The sequence below is a fragment of the Phaseolus vulgaris genome, chromosome 7, assembly GCF_000499845.2.
Source record: "Phaseolus vulgaris cultivar G19833 chromosome 7, P. vulgaris v2.0, whole genome shotgun sequence".
In the NCBI taxonomy this organism is placed as follows: domain Eukaryota; kingdom Viridiplantae; phylum Streptophyta; class Magnoliopsida; order Fabales; family Fabaceae; genus Phaseolus; species Phaseolus vulgaris.
Genome location: NC_023753.2, coordinates 31,793,839 through 31,816,001, shown reverse-complemented (window position 1 = coordinate 31,816,001; position 22,163 = coordinate 31,793,839). Strand labels below are relative to the sequence as shown.

The 22,163-nt window shown below is 33.1% G+C and overlaps 1 protein-coding gene across 7 annotated transcripts; it reads left to right on the top strand.

Annotated features, from left to right (window-relative positions):
- Positions 1-404: 404 nt before the first annotated feature.
- On the top strand, positions 405-21,307 carry LOC137830013 (myosin-9). 7 transcript variants are annotated; one of them, XM_068637084.1, is made up of 27 exons: positions 405-484; positions 607-991; positions 2,230-2,358; positions 3,386-3,529; positions 3,668-3,813; positions 3,890-4,046; positions 7,428-7,486; positions 7,916-8,075; positions 8,152-8,301; positions 8,407-8,543; positions 8,624-8,770; positions 8,881-8,982; positions 9,719-9,776; positions 9,863-9,964; positions 11,221-11,258; positions 11,496-11,622; positions 11,704-11,874; positions 11,973-12,104; positions 12,373-12,482; positions 12,603-12,663; positions 12,948-13,125; positions 14,378-14,601; positions 14,850-14,951; positions 15,906-16,160; positions 18,790-18,929; positions 20,303-20,544; positions 20,926-21,307. In XM_068637084.1, exons 2-27 carry the CDS (start codon positions 989-991, stop codon positions 20,967-20,969), a joined length of 3,318 nt encoding a protein of 1,105 aa, XP_068493185.1. In that variant the 5' UTR covers positions 405-484; positions 607-988; the 3' UTR covers positions 20,970-21,307. The 7 variants fall into 7 exon arrangements, 5 of the variants coding, with proteins under 5 accessions (XP_068493185.1, XP_068493189.1, XP_068493184.1 ...); XM_068637088.1 differs by lacking the exon at positions 405-484 and having other exon boundaries at positions 640-991; positions 2,240-2,358; XR_011084126.1 differs by lacking the exons at positions 405-484; positions 607-991 and having other exon boundaries at positions 2,221-2,358; positions 20,293-20,544.
- The last annotated feature ends 856 nt before the right edge of the window (positions 21,308-22,163 follow it).

The following is a 22,163-nucleotide window of genomic DNA, read 5'->3' as shown; positions in this document are numbered from 1 at the left end:
TTTTTTTTTAATAATTATGTTTTTTTTTATATTTTTATTACTAATTGATACATGTATTTATTAGGTGGATGGAGAGAAGAGAAAATAAATTAAGATAATGTAGAATATTGTATTGAAATAAAACAATTTATTGTATTTCTTTGATTATTAGTGAAAGAAAATCTTAAAATGTTAAAAAAATGAAGCAGTGGAGGGTATATTACGTGGTTTTCTTTTCCAGCAAATTGAAAAGATGAAAATGACTTGAAAAGGGGGTCTTCCATTTTCCAGGTTCTTGACTTTTGACTTAATTGATGTCAAAGCATTAAATATTGAATGGGTCATATCTCATGACTAATTACTTTTTCAAATCAGATTTTTATTTCACAATATAAAATGATTTAACATTGTAATGAGAAAAAAACATGCTTCTGCTGTTTTAGTTTCATAAAAGTCTTTCATCCATTCTTAAAATATTTGCAAGGTTTAATAGTTTCTTTTATTAGTAAGCATATTTAAGGTTTAATTAAGTTTTTAATTACTTTATAAATTTTAATTTTTTGTTGTATTAAGGGCTTAATATATTTATTGAAAGTTTAATATATGGTTTTATTTTGTTTCAAATAGTATATGATAAAGGTGAGATTGAAAGTTCTCAACGTGTATGGTGGGTACCCGCGAAGTCCATGCGGCGAGGAGAGAAGAGAGAAGAGGGAAGAGTGCGAAGCACAAGAATGTCTACAAGCATGGCGATTTTGCAGGGCCTTCGGACATTTCTGCTCTCACAAACCTTCATCACTATCACTCCTCCATTCGCGCTAGGCAAGCTCCAACACAACGCTTCTCTTCGCTTCTCTTCTCATTCCGATCTCTCTTGCAAGTTCAAAACCTCTGCTCCCTCGCCTCCAAGTTCGATCCCTGATTTCTCTTCCTCATCGTTGGAAAATGTCCGCACGTGCTTCTCTTGGCCTGTGACTCCTATTCGCCCGAGGTTCATATTCTCAGAATAATGGTACGGTTATTGCTGATTTCGATTTGAGTGATCGGTGTTTGCAGAATCGAATCCTTGTTAGTTAGGCTTCTAGTGTTCTCTCTACGTTGGTTCGACGTTACACGAGTTTTAAAGACATTTTACGATTCGTAAAGTAATGTGACTTTGGACGTTGATAGGGATATTAAATGAAGTGGTTGAAAACCTAGAAGGCGAGGAAGCTAATGAATGCTGCTGAAATTGGCAGATGCAAAAGTTTTGGTGAGAGTGAGATGTTTGATTGGACCAATATATAGTCATATTTTGAGTAAACAATCAATTTCGTAACTCAAGTATTGTGCTCTCTTTGGAATGATGCTATATAAGTAGTCCTCAGAGTATTGAATATCCATTAATTTAATTCTTATTTCGATATATTTCATCAACATCCAAGGACTAATTTTAAGGATTTTTTAATATTTGAGGAACTATTTTGTATGATTTCTAATACTTCAGGAATTATTTATATAATCTGTTTACTTTAAGGGCTACTTAGGAAAGAGGAATTCTTTAGGGGGAAATTGTTATTTTATATACTGCAATTCTGACCGAGATGCTTTTCCGTACTAAGAATGGGAAGGAGAGTGCAATTTAGAGTCCGATATAGCGAAGAATCATGGCTACATAAAGTGTATGGTCGTGCTAATAATGAATATTTGCTCTGGTATACCAAATAAAAATGTTAATTAGGATATCAGTCACAAGATAGGATTTGTAAGTATCTCAAGTCTCAATAACTTGGTGAGACTTGAAATATTCTTATTTCCCAAATTAGATATGAATATTTTGAACCGAGCTAACGACTTCCATGTCAAGGGTATAGACTTACCAAATCATGTTTTCCATTCATAGCAAAAGCAGGGCAATAAGGTGATATTGGGTCCCAAGAGTATGACCACAATCTCTCTGTGTATAATCCAAATATTGAATTTTGATTTGTTTAAAGTTTAAAACTAGTGCTGTGTTTGTTAATCTGAGACTGAACTTCCAAAGTAAAATGAGTTGTCGGAAATATCCTTAACCTATTCCAACATTCTTTAGAAAAATAAATGAAAACTAAAGGGTTATGGGGCAGATAATGTTGTTTTTGTTATCAGCTGTTCCCTTCGAAAGATACTTAAGAGTTCAGACACATCAAATTGACTTTGTTTTAGTCTGGACATTTACCTTCATGTGTTAATTGTAAACTTTCTTAATGCTTTTGATTACAAATGATTCAGGGGATTCCAGAAAATATTGTTGTTGGTTCTTATGTTTGGGTTGGAGATCCAGAAGTAGTTTGGACTGATGGCCAAGTACTGAATATCAATGGAGAAGAAGCTGAAATTCAAATTAGTAATGAGAAGAAGGTAAATTGAGATGTTTAACAAGTCACAGCCTTTCAATGTCGTGTTTCCAAATTATGTCTAGTTCCACTTTGTGATATTCCAGCTTTTAAGGATTCAAGATATTTTAACTTCATTTTTGTATTTTTGACATGTTATTTATTGTTCTCAGAAACACACACACATATTAGTGATTTATGAGGAGGTTCTTGTGCTTAAAATATTTAGCAAGGGTAGACTAGAAAACTTTGATATCCATTAAAATATGCTTTTGTTTACATTTTCTGTCAACATATTCGGTGCATGACATGATTAATCCTTAATTATAAAAGAAAAACTCAAGTTCAATGACAATTTTTTCGTTCTTGTGGAAGATATAGATCTTACTAGTTAATTTGCACATCCTATTTAAGAGGGATGGAGAAATGGTTGTTTTCTTTTATTTTCCAATTGAGCAGAATCTATGTTTTATGGTGCCCTCCTTGAGTTTCTAGTGTGTGTGTGTGTGTGTGTGTGTGTGTGTGTGTGTGTGTGTGTGTGTGTGTGTGTATATTCTTTTTGTTAGTCCTTCTCTTTTTGGGGAACAGTTAGTTTCAGAGCCTTGGAAGGGTAGAAGGGGATGCCTTAAACAGTGAAAGAAAGAAAGGAAAGTCTAAGCTGTTGCCCCATTGTTACAATAGTTATTTGTAATTTGAGAGGAGCACATAGACAGGCTGTCTCGTATTTGAAACACTTAACATTTCATTCTCTATCTGTATTAGAAATGTGATTGATTTTGGCAATGAGAAATGCATTCCATGGATTTTGAAGCCATTCTGTGATTATGCGACTCAGAATTGTCACTTCTTATTTCTTAAGAACTACAACTCTATAAAAGTGCAAACTGAGAAGTTCTTTGGAGACATCTATTTAAGTTCTTCAGTCAATAGACATTATGCCAGATGAGACTAAGAATGCAACTAATTTTACTTCACATGAGCAACATTGCTGCACATATGTGTGCTCATGTAATCTGGACCAATCATCTTCTTTTCTGTTTCCGTGTTACTAGGTTGTTTCCCGTTTGTCAAAATTATATCCCAAGGATGTGGATGCGCCTGCTGATGGAGTTGATGACATGACCAAGCTTGCTTATTTGCATGAGCCAGGAGTGCTGCATAATTTGAAAACTAGATACATGATGAATGAAATATATGTAAGATTACCCCCCACATTCAGTTTGAAATCATGGCAGACAAAATCTAGATACAAGGGAAATATGATACATGATGAATAATTTAAACTGCAGCCATGTATTGACATCTCTTTTATGATTAATTTTACATCATGGCAGACTTATACCGGAAATATTCTCATTGCAATCAATCCCTTCCAAAGTCTTTCACATCTCTATGATACTAATGTGATGCAAAGATACAAGGGAGCAATGACTGGAGACTTGACCCCACATGTTTTTGCTATTGCTGAAGCAGCATATAGGTGAATTTGCCCTGCTTTTACTCTCAACTTTTCTTTTTAAATGTTATTCTTATTGCTGACTGGTTGTTTAAATTAGGGAAATGATTAATGAGGAGAAAAGCAACTCTATTCTTGTTAGTGGTGAGAGTGGTGCTGGTAAGACAGAAACCACCAAAATGCTTATGCAGTACCTGGCATTTTTGGGTGGTCACACTGCATCTGAAGGACGAACTGTTGAAAAACAAGTTCTAGAGGTAAGAAGGTTATCTAACTCTGATTATGGTTGCTATTATTTCTGCATATTTGGTTGTGACTTTTACTGAAACATATTTTTAAAGCAGTTTGCATGCTCTTTTCCAAAGTAAGAACAATACAGTGATGCTTGGAAAAATAGTATCACAGACACTTAAAGAAAAATAATGAGGACCAACTATCTTACTCTCACCAGTCATTATCGAGTGACAAAATGAAAAGAATGAATTCAAATGTGAAGATAAATTGGCATAGTTAATATTTGTTAGCTAATGAATTATTTACTTTTATCTTTTACTTATATTGGTTTATGACTAATGTATAACTAACTGCTGTATCATTTAAGAAACATAGATAACATGATTATTTTTTAATAAATTTAACAGTTCATTTGTTGATTTGAGATGAAAAAATAGGAGAGTCCATAGGAGACAATCCATTTGAATAACATACACATTGGAGAGTATTATTTACTGAATAAGTCATAAAGAATGAGACAGTTTATATTCTGCTTTTTATATGTGATCTTACCACAACATTTTGCTTCTTTCCAATCCAAGAAATCAGAATTTCTCCAATAGAAAAGAAAAATCTAGATATGGATCACTTGTCAATGGGAGAGCTAGCCCAATCTATTATCCCACAAGATTGTATGTTGTTGCCCTCACAGGAGAGGTCTCAGGACTTTATTAAAATATTTCATGATACGCATCACTGCATCACAGGGAATGTTGTGGGGATAATTGATGAACTGGCTTTCCACACTAATTGGAAATGAGATATCTAGATGAATCATTGAGGTAATTTAGTTTTCAAATTAATCTTCCATTGTTTTGGGTTAAATTGGAAAAAGGCTTCCTTGTCCTAATAGAAGTTTGGTATTGGGATTCATAGGACTCTCCGCAGATTTAGTGTTCATCAACTTAATTTCCTCCATAATGTCCATTGCATATTTTCTCGGTGAAATCATGATGCCGTTCTTGGATTATGCTACATCTACCTAAGAATTAGTGAAGTATGTCAATATCCTTTGTCTAGAAAAACGATGACAATGGTTTTGTTTTACTTAAGTGATGTGATATATGGTGATCACTTTATGTGATTACACTATTATAGACGTACATAGTCTAGTATATTGCATCTTGTGGCTAAATGGCACTAAAGATTGATTACCAAAATTTTTAAATATAGTGCTGCTGAGTTTGCCAAACCATGCCCAAGAAGATTGTTTGGGACTATACAAGGATTTATGGAGATGACAAACTAGACAAGAAGAACCCAATAATAAATCTAGGAGGTGACTCCATTTAAATTTCCATGAGATCACTGTTAAAGAAAACATTGTTAGTATTAATTTAGTTGAAGGGCCAATGACAAATAACAATTATACAAAAATAATGTTTGAGACCATTTTTGCAATGAGTGAGAAAGTACTACACCTTAAGAAGACAAAGACCTACCTTTAGCAATCAAATGATCCTTGAGGTGATAGACCTGACCAGCAAGGCCAACCTTCATATAAAATTCCAATAATAGCCTACAACAATTTTCCTTAGTGGAACATGAACTAGGTAGGTCCTAAGTGCTACTACTTTAAAAGAAGTGCATCTAATCAATCATGACTTGTCTTTTGTCCAGGATGATAAAAAGGCTTTACCTACAATCTTAGAGATAGAAACAAAAGACAAAGAGGATAAAAAAACATAACGCGAAAAACAATGATAACATATGCGAAGATTATGTGAAGATGTAATGGGTAGAACATATATCTTTTCATAAAGTAATTAGGAGATCAATTACTGGAGGTAATGTTGAAAGGGGCATAGTAATTGGTTTAGAGGAGAGTTAGTCTAATCAGTAGTGGTGGTGGCACAATATATGTCTGTCCTCAATACATCTATAGGGGACAAATAGAAGGTGGTTTGCTTTGGAACATGGGACAACTTCGGAGGGTGAAAGTGTGCCAAAATTGATGGGAGAGGAAGTGAAAATAAAATCTTTAATAAAAAAATGATAATCAATAGAAGAGTTAGATGACTCATCGATAATAAGATTAAATTGAGACTCTGGAATATTGAGGAAATTATCAACCAAAAAGATGGTACAAGATGGGGAGTACCAAATTCAATGAAATGTTTGAGACCAATTAGCCAAAGGGATAAAGGGTAAATTACTAGAAATAGAGTAAAATGGAGAAAAAGGATTTACTACATGTGATATGATCAGTAGCACTAGAATTAAGGACCTAAGGACCAAGAGATGTGGATGTGGACTAACAGACACCAGTAGTAGAACTGGAAGTCTAATGTTCCTCATATCATTTGAGGAGGTTTGCAAAGATGGCTGGGTTGCCTAATTGTCAGAGTCTGCATACCAGCTATGGATCACCAAGGAGAGAGAGGGAGCAAAAAGGGCTGTGCAGGTAATAGGCAGCCCACCAAGGTAGTGGGGGTAACCCCAACATTTATGTATGTATGCTGGCCGAAGGCGTGGCCAGTGATAGCCATGACTAGCAAAGTTGTAGTGGAGAGAGAAAATGGAGCTTCTAGGAGGGGTGCATTAGAGCACATGCTGTGTTGTTTATTTACTGCAAAGTTGCAAATTTGTGTAGATTTCTCATAGTGAACACGGTGGTGGTGTTATTGGAAAGATTACTTGCCAAAAAAGTTGCTGGAAAACAGTATTTGTTGGCATGAAACATGTTCAAAAAAAGGAGGCCTAGTGGTAGAAAGGAAACTTGAAAGGCACATCGTTTTCCAAATTTTTTGGTATGGTACTGATATATATAATGGGACCACTAGGTAGACATGGATTACGGTTTTCTTGTTAGGATCTATATACCATGTTGAGATGAAAAATATGAAAAACCATTGGAGAGAATCTGTGTATAACTAACACGCTTGAGAGTATTATTTATAGAATGAGTCATGAATACAAGTATCATGATTTCCCCATTTCTGTCTTTGCATAAAGACATAGCTACCTTATTTACATTGATTATGACAAGTTCCAAATGGATCTAACCAATCAGGGCATTCTTTAATGTACTTATTGTAGCAACCTGATAGGAGTAGAGTACATAACATGCAGTTGATCAGGTAAATAAGTTTAATTTCAAGTTAGAGAGTCTGCTGAAGTAGACTCGCTATTTTTTAGGGATGTCAGGATATTGGTTGTGTTAAGATCATGAAGTAAACTAGTCCAACTAAATTCCAGTTTTATCTCCTTCTGTTTTTCTAATATTTTGTAATCTTCTTTGTATTCTCCTTCTCATTCTGGTTTTGATTACCCTTCTTTTGGTGAGTCAAGTTGTTCTTATTTCATGGTTTATTTATAAGGAATGTTGAACTCAGCATTCTAATTTTTAAATTGTAATGATGCAGTCAAATCCAGTTCTTGAAGCATTTGGTAATGCAAAAACTGTTAGAAATGACAATTCCAGGTAAGAGGTTTCTGGTTATGTTTCTATTATGCTTGGTTTTCTTATATTACATTATGTGCGTGATAAACATATCCTTTTTATGCTACATTTTTTCAGCTATGTACTTGCATTTCCATGTGTTATTTCTAGTATATGGTTTATATTCATATTATAGGTGCAGGTTTTTGAATACTTGACTCAAATTTTCTTCATCTTTTGACTATATCATCATTTACAGACTCAATGCTTTTTAGTTTGTCGCTAATTTAATTGGGAAAAATGGTTCTTCATATGAAATTTTTTCATTGGGATCTATTTCTTCTTTTCATCTTATTTGTATTCAGTCAGTAAAAAGTACTGGGCATCATAAAGGTTGTTTCTCGTTTATGAATTAGTGATTTCAATAATTAGTAGCAGTTTCACACTTCTGTTTCTTTTATTTTCTTGCAGCCGTTTTGGAAAATTCGTTGAGATCCAATTTGATAGGTATGGACGAATATCTGGTGCTGCCATTAGAACTTATCTTCTTGAGAAATCTCGTGTTTGCCAAATCTCAGATCCTGAGCGTAACTATCACTGTTTCTACCTTCTCTGTGCTTCTCCTCCAGAGGTAAGCAAGTCAAAGCTTCATCTTCTATCCACCATTCTTCATGTCATTTTATTGGCAGCATCCTGATTTTATTTAGGAAAAGGAGAAATTTAAGTTGGGAGATCCTAAATCATTTCACTACCTTAACCAATCCAATTGCTACGAATTAGTTGGTGTTAATGCTGCTCAAGAGTATCTTAGCACCAAGAGAGCCATGGATATTGTGGGAATCAGCCAGGACGAGCAGGTATAACTAAAACATTTGTGAGTGTTTCTAATAATTCACTTAGCTGTCTCTCAAAAAAACTTCTATGTAAAATTAGTAATATATTTCCACCCTTCCTCCTCTCAGGAAGCTATTTTCAGAGTTGTAGCCGGTATTCTTCATCTTGGAAATATTAAGTTTTCAAAATCAGAAGAAACTGATTCAGCAGTTCTAGAAGACGAAGAATCCAAGTTTCATCTACAAACAACAGCAGAACTTCTTATGTATTGCTAAATTTTTGCTGTTATCCTTTCCAAAATCTTGTATTGATATTATTTTTCAATTGAATTTATTCATATTCCAGGTGTGATATGAATGCTTTGGAAGGTGCACTGTGTGCGCGTGTGATGATTACTCCAGAAGAAATCATCAAAAGAACTCTTGACCCTCTGGGTGCCGCAGTTAGCAGGGATGGTTTAGCTAAAACCCTATATTCTCGTTTATTTGACTGGTAATGTGTTTTTTTCACACACACACACATATAATGTTTAAGTCTGAATGATTTTTTATTTCACTATAGAAGGAATATCAAATACAATTATGCGTTTTTGTCATGTCCAGGTTAGTTCAAAAAATTAATATCTCCATTGGGCAGGATCCTAGCTCAAAATGTCTCATTGGTGTTCTTGACATATATGGCTTTGAAAGCTTCCAAACAAATAGGTGAGAATAGATTTTCTTAACATAATCTTGTTATTGCATGATAGGATGGGCTCTAGACCCAAAATTAAGTGGTCCAAAGATTTATATTGAATGGGGAGTTAGTTTAATTATTTCACATTTCATTATTTTTATTTTCTTTTTATTTCATCAAGTTAGACGATGACACTTGTAGGGTTGTTATCAAATTAGTTAGTAGTTTTAGACTATTTAAGGTATTATTCTTATGTATTAAGGATATGAAGAAATGAATGATATTAGTATTATTTCCTTTTTTACGTTCTTTATTCTCTAGATTGGGTTATTTATTACAGTAGCCCTAGATTTAGTTTGTTGTCATTGTATACTTGCATACTCTAATTGAGGAAGACACAAACAAATATACGCACAAAACAAAACAAGGTCTCATACAATCCACATTCATCATGTTAGTTAAATATATATAATTGAAACCAAGAAACAAAAATAAACTGACTCATTGGGTAGAAGATGAGAGAGTACACTTATTTATATCTAGCTAACTGCTAACTTAACAGCCTGTTACAGCGATGTTAGTTACAAATGTGAATACCTGACTAACTAGTAGTAGTAACTACTGCAACATAATATAAAATACAACAGAATAGTAATTCTCTATTTTGAGCTGGAAAAGACAAATTTGCAAGCAAGCTCTCCCTTTCATTTTGGTGTGGTTGTAAATAAGATAAATCCATGCTGATATGTAATTTCCTCTTTGTAGCTTTGAGCAGTTTTGTATAAATTTCACAAATGAAAAGCTGCAGCAACACTTCAACCAGGTATGAGGTTAGTTTTTCATATATTTGACAACTCCAACTGAGACTTTTCTCTCGACATTCAATCTGATGCTAATGATGCACTGCAGCATGTGTTTAAGATGGAGCAAGAGGAATATACAAAAGAAGGGATTGACTGGAGCTACTTAGAATTTGTAGATAATCAAGATGTACTGGATCTCATTGAAAAGGTTTCTGCCAACTTTTACTCTGTGCTTTAGTATTTATTAGAGGATCTTTTTAAATCATACTATATAGGTTTTTATTTTAGTAATATTTTTGAAATTCAGAGGCAAACAATTATTGACCCACATTTCTAATCTGAGGACCATTGTGAAATTTAATATAATGGTTATATATGAATATAGTTTTGTTGCAGTCATTTAGCTGGAGCAAATATTGATACCCTTTGTTGTTCAACTCCACCTACTTTAAGCGTATCGAATTTCATGAAAGCTTAAACTTAGACAGAGGACTAGAGCCCCAAAAATGGATTTTATAACCCAATTACTGACCTACAAACTTTGTTTTCACAGGCTCAACAATGGCTTTTATAATTCTGACAAAAACATCTCAGCAGTCAATATATTAGAGAGATTGAGGGGAATTTCTGGACTTTTTGTGTTGCATGGAGGGCTTTTTATCACGTGTTATTTTATTTGTTCAGGATTTCTTATCCTCAGTTTTATCTATATGTTCCTTTAAATAAGTTCTATCACTGAAGAAAAATAATGAAATCTATTGTTGCAAGCGTGTTTTATAAATTCTAATAAACTGTGATAATTGATATACAATGTATACTTTATTCTCTCAGCCATAGTTATATGTAGATTACTTAGGCATCCAGCATTTCTCATAAAGACTAGGTTTTCTGATAGATTATGCTTTGCAAAGGACTGTGTGTTTGCTTAGACATGTGTCATTAACTGTCATTACCAGGTCTAAATTACCTTTTCAGTGCAAGGTTGTTTACATGAATAATAATTTTGGGTAATCAATCTTATAATAATTTCTTATTGTAAAAGAGAAACTAGTTAAGTTGAAATATTGTCTGGTAGATATCTCACCTATTGTACTGCTGCTAGGCTCAGATGTCTGGCAGTTGGCTATGCTTACAATTGATGGTGTGTATTTGTTGTCTTGTTTTAGACCTGTACACATTGTTCATTGCCAATGGACCGCATATGCCTCCATTCTAGCAAGGGAAGCCTTGAGGCAGTTATCATTAGTCATGGTATTGGAACGATTCCAGGATTATCATCCACAAATAATTCCGTATCTAAGATATTTTTTATTAATATCTTCTCACAACATGCTTTTACTATATGCTGGATACTGTTTTGAAATATTTATGGAATTTTTTTTTTTAGAATTTTCTAAAACTGTATCCTCTGAATCCATTTTCATAATGTCACAATACTGATATCTAAAAATGTCTATTTTTCAGAAACCTGGTGGAATTATTGCTCTGCTTGATGAAGCTTGGTATGGAGAAATTTCTTTATTTTTTATTGTTTATCATTTATATTTGAAATAAGAGAGAAGAATAGAGAAATGGAAGGAGTTATTTCCTCACAAGAAATGATTTTACGCAATGTCGAACTTGCTCGATGGCTGTATTAAGTTCCATAACTGTGTGATGCAGTATGTATTAAGTAAATAACTGTATTACTTATTTGAATTGATTGTACCCTTATTGGCTTGTTCATTGACTGCTTGCAGTATGTTTCCTAAGTCAACTCATGAAACATTTTCACAGAAGCTTTATCAGACATTCAAAGATCACAAACGCTTTATTAAGCCAAAATTGACACGCTCAGACTTCACTGTTATTCATTATGCAGGAGATGTGAGTTTGATTTTTCAACATTGCCATGCAATTTTTTCCAGAGTTTCTGCTAAAAATTGTTATTTATCCACTTCTTTTCAGGTTCAGTATCAATCTGAGCACTTTTTAGACAAAAACAAAGACTATGTTGTTCCTGAACATCAAGAGATGCTAAGTGCTTCCAAATGTTCATTTGTATCAGGTCTTTTCCCTCCACTTTCTGAGGAGACAGCCAAATCTTCTAAGTTTTCTTCCATTGGTTCTCGTTTCAAGGTGTATAAAATATGGTTCTTTATATTGTCAGAGTATCTGATAGGCCTTACCCCAATCCAAAGGTCAGAAGGTTAATACTCTTGTACTTATTTGTACAGCTACAATTACAACAATTGATGGATACACTCAATCATACAGAGCCACACTATATTAGATGTGTGAAGCCAAATAGTCTACTAAAACCTTTCATATTTGAACATATGAATGTCATCCAACAATTACGATCTGGTGTAAGTCAAATTGAGAATTAAGTTCTACCATATTTTCTGAGAATTAACTAGCTACTAGTTTCCTATTCTCTCAATTAAGTAATGGAATTATTCAGTCAATCCTTAATTAATTACACTCCTATTTGTTTATTCATATTTAGTGGGGGACAATTAGAAATCCCAATTGAAAATAACCTGCAGAATGTGATGAATAGGGAATTAGAAGTTCCAATTTGCTTCTCCAATTAAACTTATCTCTAAAGAATTTTCACCCATTGTGTTATTGTAGGGTGTTCTTGAAGCAGTAAGAATTAAATGTGCTGGATTCCCCACTCACTGGACCTTTCATGATTTTTTAACTCGATTAGGGATTCTTGCTCCCGAGGTTCTTCGAGGGAAGTAAGTTCAACTTAACCCAATTTTTGGCCATGTTATTTTTACTCAATAGTCTTGATATCATGCTTTCTAGTTTGATTTTTTTTTGGTTCCCCATCTTGAAAGTGATCTGTATTTATGCAGTTTTGATGAAAAAGATTCATGTAAAAGGATTATGGAGAAGATTGGGCTGACAGGTTATCAGGTACAGCAAGAAATCTATTGAATTTTGTGATGTTTAAAGAATCCAAAATTATTATATTTTAAATAATTTGTTATCCTCCTACATTAAAGTTGCTGTCATTTATTTCCCAGAATCTCTTTCTGGTATTCGTCCATTTTACTGGGGGCATGAAATGAAATGTGTAAAACCATACTTGATGTATGGAAAATGATGCATATTCTGAGTCACATGTCGACAAAAATTCTTTCTTGTAAGATGCTTTTCTATGTTCAGCTGAAATTTGTTTTGATCTGCCAATTTTGCAGATAGGGGAAACAAAAATATTTCTAAGAGCTGGTCAGATGTCTGAATTGGATGCTCGGAGGGCACTCCTGCTTAGTAATTGTGCTACAGTTATTCAAAAGAATGCTAGAACTCGTTGTAGTCAGAAAACATATATTGGATTGCAAAAGTCCTCTGTTTTTCTACAATCCATTTGCAGAGGTTAGTTTTTTGTCTTTTTTGTATTATGTGAAGGACAAAAGGCTGCCTGGTAACTCAGGGGGAGTATCTCTAATGGCAGGAAAATATGAAGCCTTTCATTTTTAGATTTACCTTCATTCTATTCAAATACAGATCCTTTTTCTTTTATAGTTCTCACAGATTATTATGTAGTCTTGAAGCCTAATCGCAAAGGGTGGGGAATGAAATATAGTACTGTCATATAATCTTTGGAGTGAAATATTATATTTAATGATCTTTGAGAAGAAAAAAAGAGAGAAAGTTATGCACCCAGGCACACGAGAAAAGAATCTTCTTCTATATCTGTGGACAGTGATTTTTATGCGGAAAAGTTACTTTCCATTCATTTATTGTGTTATCTCTGTGCCCTATGTTGATTTTTCCCTTCTAGCTCTTTTAAAACAGTGTGAAACATAGAATAGTTGACAGAATATAAAGTGGTATGGAGATTACTATCGATAAAATCCCTCCACTCAAGAATACGTGAAGATAAAATAGTTTAAATATAGAAGCAATTAAAATAGTGCAAACATATGGGAGACATCCAAATTTTTTATTTAGAAAACTCTCTTGAAAAAAACCATCCATAGATCAAAATGGGTACAAAAGTGTCTCAAACAAGTGCACAATCTGTGCTAACAGCCAGCCCATCAATAAAAAAATAAAGCTTACAATATAGAATGAAGATGAAAAACACCCCAGAAACAGGGTTTTTGAGCACAATATCTCCCATTCTAAACAAGAATCACCAATAGAACTGTTGAAAATGAAGAACTATGATCCTACTGATAAAATTTCTGCCTGATCCAAAAAGTTAACAAATTCACAAATATAGTTTCACTGTAACTGCTCTGAATAAGAGAGGATAACTTTCTTTTCTTTTCTCTCAATGGAGGTTATTTTCCCTTGGAATTGGTCTCTCTCTCATGTGCCCTAATCAGACCTCTCTCCACTTAGACAAGTGAGACATGAAACGGGTTTCAATTTTTGGGCCTTTCTCCACCTATGAACGGAGTCATTACCCAAAAATATCTATTAGTTGATGAAATGAATAAATAATGAATACTTTTTAGAGTTCATTTTGCCTGGCATTTTTTTTTCCGTAACTTCTGCATTGTTTGCTATGACAGTTTCAAAGGGACTCTCTAAAGCTTAGGTTTGAGATGTTTTGCATAAAATTCTTCAAGCATTTACTTTATTTATTATATTAAGCACTTATTGTTTCAACTTTTAGGAGAACTGGCTCGAAGATCATATTATCACATGAAAAGTAGGGAAGTTTCTGCAGTTAGAATTCAAAAGCAGATGCGACGAACTCTAGCTAGGAAGAAGTATGTTGAAATAAAATTCTGTGCAAATGTCTTGCAGACAGGTTTTCGAGCAATGGCTGCTTGTAATAAATTTAGATATATGAAGCAAACATATAGAAAGCAGACTAGTGCATCGACTACTATTCAGGTTAGAGCTATCCTGTTAATGTTGGGTAAATTATGTTTTGTCCCTCAAAATACTTCAAATTTTGGTTCAGTCCCTATCAAAATTAATGCTTGTCCCTAGATTTAATATAAAGTTGTAGGGACTAGCAACATATTAATGTTTATGAGGATTAAAACCAAATTTTTAGATGTTTTGAGGGAAAACATATTTTACCTAATTTTTCAAATGCCTTTCAGTAGTCTGAAGTCTTAGGGATGAAAAATATGCAGTCCTATTGGCGTCGGCATAAAGCTCTTGCAGACTATCAGAACCTTAAGAAAGCATCAATCACTCAACAAAGCAACAGCTCATGTGATGAACAGGAAGAGAAGGTTGCATATTTTAAATATTTATGCTTAACTACACTTTTGGTCTAATTTTTTTTGAAGTTAATTTAGTTCTTCCATTTTTAAAGTAAATAATTTAGTCCCATGTCAATTTTATTTAATTAACAATATATTATTTTCAAATTCAAATATTTTTGGGGGGATTATGATAGATATAGAATATGAGATAGAGTAAATTTCAATCGTATTCCTTTTTTTGTTTGGGATTTCACTTGATATCTTTTACACTAACCTTCCTTAATTGTTTGAAAGATATTACACTGTGTATCCCTAAAATAATTGGGAGGTTAGATGTAAGAAATTTAGTTGAAACTTAAAAAATTTGAAAACAAGATGTGAAATTAGGGTTTAACGAAGGGAAATTTTGAGGTTCTCTTATTGTCAGTGAAATTTGATATTTTGGTTTATCAGTTTTGGGTAAAACACTATTTAATTAATTAAATTTTATAAATATTTAAAGCAGAAATTGAAAATGAGGAATTGGGATAGAAGAAATTCATTGGGGACCAACATTACTTAGTTTTAATAATTAAGGAACGTGATTGGCTTGGAAAATTTAGAAGACCAGAGTCATAGTTCAAACTACAGGGACCAAACATGCATTTAAGTCTAATTTTTACTTTGATAATTGATAAATTTCTGTATACTTCCAATTTTTTACATTACTTGTCTTGATAATTATTAGTAACCAGTCAGCTTTATAAAGAGGGGAATATGTAATATTGTTAGAGATATAATTCAAAACTATTTTGGAGCCTTCTAATTGCTTACAGCTTTTACGAAGACTACTTTTTCTGGAAGAAAATTTATTAGGATTGTCTTTGAAGCTGTAAATGACAATGAAGACAGAAGCACATGAACTACCTTCTAGCATAATCATATTGAAGTTCCTGGTGCTGACATAACAAAGTTAACTAGTTTGCTATTATGGTATGCCAGGTTTTGGAGACTTCTGTGCAAAATGATAGTCCTTCTATGGAAGAATCTCCAAATCATGTCCAAAAGGAATCCTCAAATCCTGTCCAAAAAGAATCCTCAAATCCTGTCCAAAAAGAATCCTCAAATCCTGTCCAAAAAGAATCCTCAACTCCTTTCCAAGATGACGAAAGCATTGAAGCTATCAGGGATTCTTCTAGTCCACTCAAAGACACTGAAAAGATTGAGGTTCTTGCTGTAGAAATAAAAAACTTAAAGGTAAGCGTATACTACGGAATATCTATAAAATATGCATAATAATATCATTATTGTATTTTAGAGTAGTGGTTTCTATATATGTTTGTTTTTTTAATTGTGATTGGGAGTTTAGTTTTGATATGAATTATATTTAGTTCTGTCTTTTGTAATCATTACATGTCATATTTAATATTCTAGTATTTTCTTTCTTACCTAAATCCATATAATTTCATGATGGTATTAGAGCTATAGCAGCCTCCATGGCATGTGTCATCATTTTTTCTATTGTTGAGGTCTTTAAAATCTAGCACTCTATTGTGATGATGTCACTATCTCCATGACTCTTTTCTCTTCCTATTGGCCATGCACAAGATTCTGGCCACCTCTTTCATACTGACAATCAGTCCCGCAGTCCACTTGTGATCATAGCAACGGTGACTTTTCTTCCCTTTGAAAAGTATTCCATCTGGCCATGTAGCCTCTAGATCCAGATTCTTTTGCCCATCTTTCTCATAGATGTTTGCAGTTTTGCTCCCATCTCTAGTCCTAAATGTAGTTTGTCTCCTTCTATCTTAAGCACTTTGGGCCTATCTCTAGCCACAAAAGCCTGCGACTGCATTATATTTTTATTTAATTTTCTCTTGTGTTTTCATTCTAACACGCTTAAAGCCCAATGAACCTTAGCTTGTGTGGAATGTTACTATATCTAGGTGATATTGAATAATATAATCATTGTATTTATTTTGGAATATTAGAGTATCTTAGATGACTTTTTAGAAGTGGTTTTCACATTTCAGTATGTCTTTTATTTGTTTCCTTGATAGGAGTACCCGTTCACTGTCATTATAATAAGGGCTAATGCTTTTTATTTGGTTAAATCAATATTTTTATTTTAGGATTAAATATGTTTAGTCTCCTCCAAATTGGGGGTACTATTTCTTTTGGTCCTCCAATTAAAAGTTCTCATTTTTAGTCCTTCAATTTTGTGAAATGTTATTTTCAGTCCCTGGGGTTAGACAACATTAGTTATGTTGATGATGTGACAAATGTTGCTCTACTCAAAATTTGTCACATGAACTTAACTGAGTGACAGTATTTTGAAAGTTTATTAAAGGCTTAAATATATTATTAGTCTTCCAAATTAGATATATTGCGTTTATTGGTCTTTCGATTAAAAACTTTCACTTTTTAGTCTTTGATTTTGCAGAATGCTATTTTACTCCTTAGGGTTAGATGGTGTTAGTGACGTTCATGATGTGGCAAATAGTGGTCTACTCAACATTTGTCACGTAGATTTAACTGAGTGACATGATTTTTGAAAGTTTATTAAATTTTTGTTATCACGTCATTTAGAAACAATGTTTTGGTCATCCTGTACAAATGAGTTTGCTCTAAGAACCAAAAGATTGACTAACAACCGTCCACCACTACTGGTTTCAGTCTTCGGCAAGTTGTGGTGCTCATCTTTAACCTAATCTCCCTCTCCATTCACCGAAAAGTAGCAACCCCATTTAGAGTAGGGGAGGAGCTCCACTTGACACATGTCATTGGCAACGCCACTTCACTCTTCAATGATTAGCACAGTAGAGGAGTGCCACAAATTGGTGTAGGGGTTTGACTCTAATAAAGGAATTTTGGTTGGTGCTAGGATTATTGCGTCTCTCACTAGGATTTTGGAATGCGATAGTGAACTGGAAAATGTTGGTGTTGTGAGGTGTTTGCATAGGTTGACTAAGAATTCCAATAATGATGAAATAAAGGAAATATCACTAATGTCGTTTAACTCCAAGGACTAAAAATAGCATTTCACAAAATTGAATGACTAAAAGATGAAAATATTTAATTGGAGGACCAAAAGAAATAGTGCCTCCAATTTGGAAGACTAAAATCATATTCAAACCTTTGATCAGCTTTCAAGTAACCATGTTACTCAAATCCACATGGTAAATACTGAGTAGACCATCACATCATCAATGTCACTAAGAGCATCTCTAATGGTGGTTTCTTAATGAGTTCCTTGACTTGAAGAAACCAAACCATTCCCACCTTTTCTACCAAGATTCCTATAATTTCAACAACCTTCACCATTTGAAATTTAAAGGCATTTTTAGTTCTATACCTGTGTGTTATGTTCTTGTTTTCTAACATTATATTTCTGTAAAATAAATATTCTTGTAAGAGTTTCTGTATAGAATGATAACATGTGCTGAAGTACTTGAAAATGAACTGTTAGGAGGTAAGATAGCAATAATATTCTTTTTGTCAGAGCCTATATTTATTATAGAGGATAGACAAGAGGGATAAATATTTTGTTTGATGCTAACAGCAAAGAAAATTTAAAGATGAAATGGATGCAAATAATCTGTAAATGAGTACTGATTGCGAACTGATACAGTGGGTAATTTGTGTAGATGTTTGTAGTTTATAATCAAGGAATATGTGATATAAGACCATATGGAAGCAGGGATGAACAATTCAGAACAAATGATCATTTTAAACAATCAAATCACATGGTCGTCGCTAATAATTTATAATGATCTGCTGCTATTTTGTCATTCATGTCCTATTTATGTATATAATGGGTTTTGGCTTATGGTTGTAGTTATTGAATTCAAACTTACCAAGTTTTATTTAATTATTGCATTGCCAGGTCATGTTGCATGCAGAAAAACAAAGAGGTGATGAATATGAAAGGAAATACGTAGAAGCTCAAGGATCTAATGAAGAGTTACGCAAAAAATTAGCAGAAACTGAAAAAAGAGTATATCAGCTTCAGGACTCTTTGAACAGGTAGTATTAATATATCCCCTTGCAGATTCATGTAATCTATCAATTTTGATTTTGCAATACCAAAATCCGTCAATATGGTTAAATCATAGCACATGATACCAAGAGGAAAATGGATAGAATAAAGGAAGGAGTGAGACAGGCCCAGATTAACTGTGCATGTGTGTTCTCTTTGTACTTCTAAGGGATATATCATCTTTCAACTGAATATAGAACTTGCATAAACAATTATAAAACCATATGATGGTGCTGAAAGCATCAAAATCGTTCTGTCAACATTCATAACCTCTCTTAGTATACATACATATTATTACGACGTGATTGTTTCAAGTTTAACATATGTTGATAAGTCATGCTTTTCTAATATTATATTTTATTTAATCCTATGAAGTCACTAATTACATTTTATTGACCTGGCAAACTTGTTGGATTGAACTTCTATAGAAATATCTGATGATATATAAACAGTACTATAATCCATATTGCAAAACAATTACTAGAAACTTAGACTACAGGGGTCGATAAATTTTAGGTAAATTAAGGGAATAGTATTTAGAGTTTCTAAAGAAATAATTCTAAAGTCTGTTCGTTGAATATGTCAAGTTTAGACAGTTGCTTATTGAAGGGGGGCAAAGGCAAAGCTGTAGAAGAAAAGTTTGGCTTCATTCCCTTTGGGCATAGTCCCTTCAATTGAATGCGTCTTACAACCATGAAACAAATTTCTTAATTAAATAAAACTTATAATTACCGAAGTTACCAACCTCATTAATTTTCCCCAAAGTATCTTCTTCAGAAATCATAAGGAAAACCGATACATGAGATGGAAATGATTTTTTGTTTGTTAGTATTACTGATCTTCACTTCAGGGCTGCTGCTATAATTCTCCATCACTATCCACTTGAATATTCGTTTACGTATGTTAGGTAGCTCTGAAGTTGACCTTTGGGAGGAAGATTTAAAGTCACCCTATATTTATGAAGTGTTACTTTCGAAAGATCTGCTTCAATATCCCAAAATTTTCCAGATTTTATGTTGTACATTTTGAGTATTTGTTAGAAGGGACTGGAAGCAAATGTCTAATGTACTATTTCATGAGTCATTGCCAGTCTTGTTCAAAAGCCTATTTGGAAAAAAAATAAAAAATGACCAAGATATACCATATAACAGAAATCATACTTTGTTGGGCCTAAATGAACATTATGGTTTAAAACTTCAAAGAATTTAATCTGGGGGGAGACATTAAACAGGGTTTAACCATGATGACATTCTAATTTTTTATCCCGTCTGCCTTTTATGGACACCACTATAATTTGAATTATGACTTTTAAAACTGAATTCTATTTTATTAATGCTAGATCTGAATTAGTGTGTATCAGGATGATATCTTCCATGTCAAGTCAAGTTGCCGAGCTGAAGACGATCTTGAGTACTTCATCAAGATTGAGTTCAACTTTTCGACCTATTGCTAGGGTTGACGTTGCTTCTAGTAACTCTGATACTTCATCTACAGACTCCGATTTCACATTTCCAGCTCCTGTTTCAAATCCAGAACCTCAACAGGAGGAGTCAAATTCTTCGCGGCTAGTAGTTCAGGATGTCACTGCAGGGGACGGATCGGGTTAGTCCAACTTTCTCCACAAATGTCAATGTACTAATAATCTTCCCATCAAACTTTTCTTACTGCTTTAGAAAATAATTTGGTTGTCGTAGAGAGTAAAGCCAACATATAAAGATCCTGTCATGTATATTATAAATGTAATTTTTTAAATAAGAATAGAAATACTCTTTTTGAGAGCTTCGCAGCCTTTAATCTTGGAGTGGAATATCAAAGATAAGGTAGTGGTAGTAGCGTTGTAGGATTTAATTGCTTCCTGTAATAATGTAATTACATGCATTTATAGGATAATATTTGAATTGTCTTTTTGTAATGTGTGAGAAGAAGAAAATAAGATGAGTCTGACAGTATCATTTGTCCTTTTCTTCATGGTTGCATTTTCAGGATCTGAAAGTGGAAAGGAGGGTTCATTTGATGATTTCTTCTAGTAAAACTTGTTTTTTTATATCGTGCTTAAATTTTAATATCCTCGGTGTCCCAGGGGAAACAAGGAGGAAAAATAGAAAGATATGGAGGTGGCATCTGTTAGGCATGTACATGTTCATTCCTTCTGCCACTTTCACTAAAACATTTGTAGATACACAGTTCATCCCAGGATCTTGTAGAACAGTAAGGTAGAGATAGCAAAAGTGTCAATCTATGATGAACACATTCACGAGTGTTTCACCGTGTTGACATCCCTTCTGAATTCTATATAATTTGATGTCAAATGACACAGTGACAATTGTGTATATAACATTTCCAGAGCTTTTTCTGGTCTTCTGTCTTTCTTGTTCTCAGTCTTACTTAGTTGTAACCACCCTAAACTCTGCCTTTTACAAATAGGTAGCTATCTCTAACTTTCATCTCGATTAAGTATTAAACCCCGCTCTTAATAAAAATCAAAGAAAAAATATTTGAGGAAGTGGAAAGGTTCATAATGCGCATTTTGTAAACCACTAAGTTTTTGTTCTTTTCTCTAATAAAAAAAAAAAACAAATTTGTTTAGTATTAATGGCGTAGTCCCCATGTTAACAGAATAGTCTGTTATAACATTGGAAGAGTTTAATGTTTAACTTTGACAAAATAAAAGGTTGAAATAATTATATTTTTATATCGTTTAAGAAAACAGGAAATTCAAATTTTATTATTATATTGTATCTTCACGAAAGGAAATAGGGAAAAATTCAAGTGCAAAAGAAAGTTAGAATATTTTTTTTTCTTAAGTTAAAGGATATTTGGTAACTTTTAATTTTATGTAAAATATAAATAACGATTATTTAGATAATAAATTGTCCTAGTTGTGTCATGTATTAGTGCATTACACGTGTTTGGGTGAAAAATTTGTATAGATTAATTTATTTTTATAAAGAATGTAATTTTTTTTATAATAAAATATGGTGTTTGGACTAAAATTTAAAAGAAAATAAAATTTAAATAATTGATAGTAAATTAATTGTATAAAATGAGACAATTTCAAATTTTATTTATGAAGAATTCATGTCGAGACTAGTCGGTACATTTTTTTTGGTCATCATCACTAGAGTTATGTTTTTCTGTTATATTGATCAGTATTATTTTTTGGTTGACTTTATTTAAAATAAAATTTTCTTAGTCAATATTAGTGGTGTTTTTTGGTTGAT

Bases quoted from the DNA above. Each gene is read 5' to 3' on its own strand.
- LOC137830013 (XM_068637083.1), top strand. From the start codon at position 2,221: ATGATTCAGGGGATTCCAGAAAATATTGTTGTTGGTTCTTATGTTTGG. The intron at 11,623-11,703 runs GTGAGTTTGATT...ACTTCTTTTCAG, and splicing joins TTATTCATTATGCAGGAGAT to GTTCAGTATCAATCTGAGCA. The intron at 12,483-12,602 runs GTAAGTTCAACT...GTATTTATGCAG, and splicing joins CCCGAGGTTCTTCGAGGGAA to TTTTGATGAAAAAGATTCAT.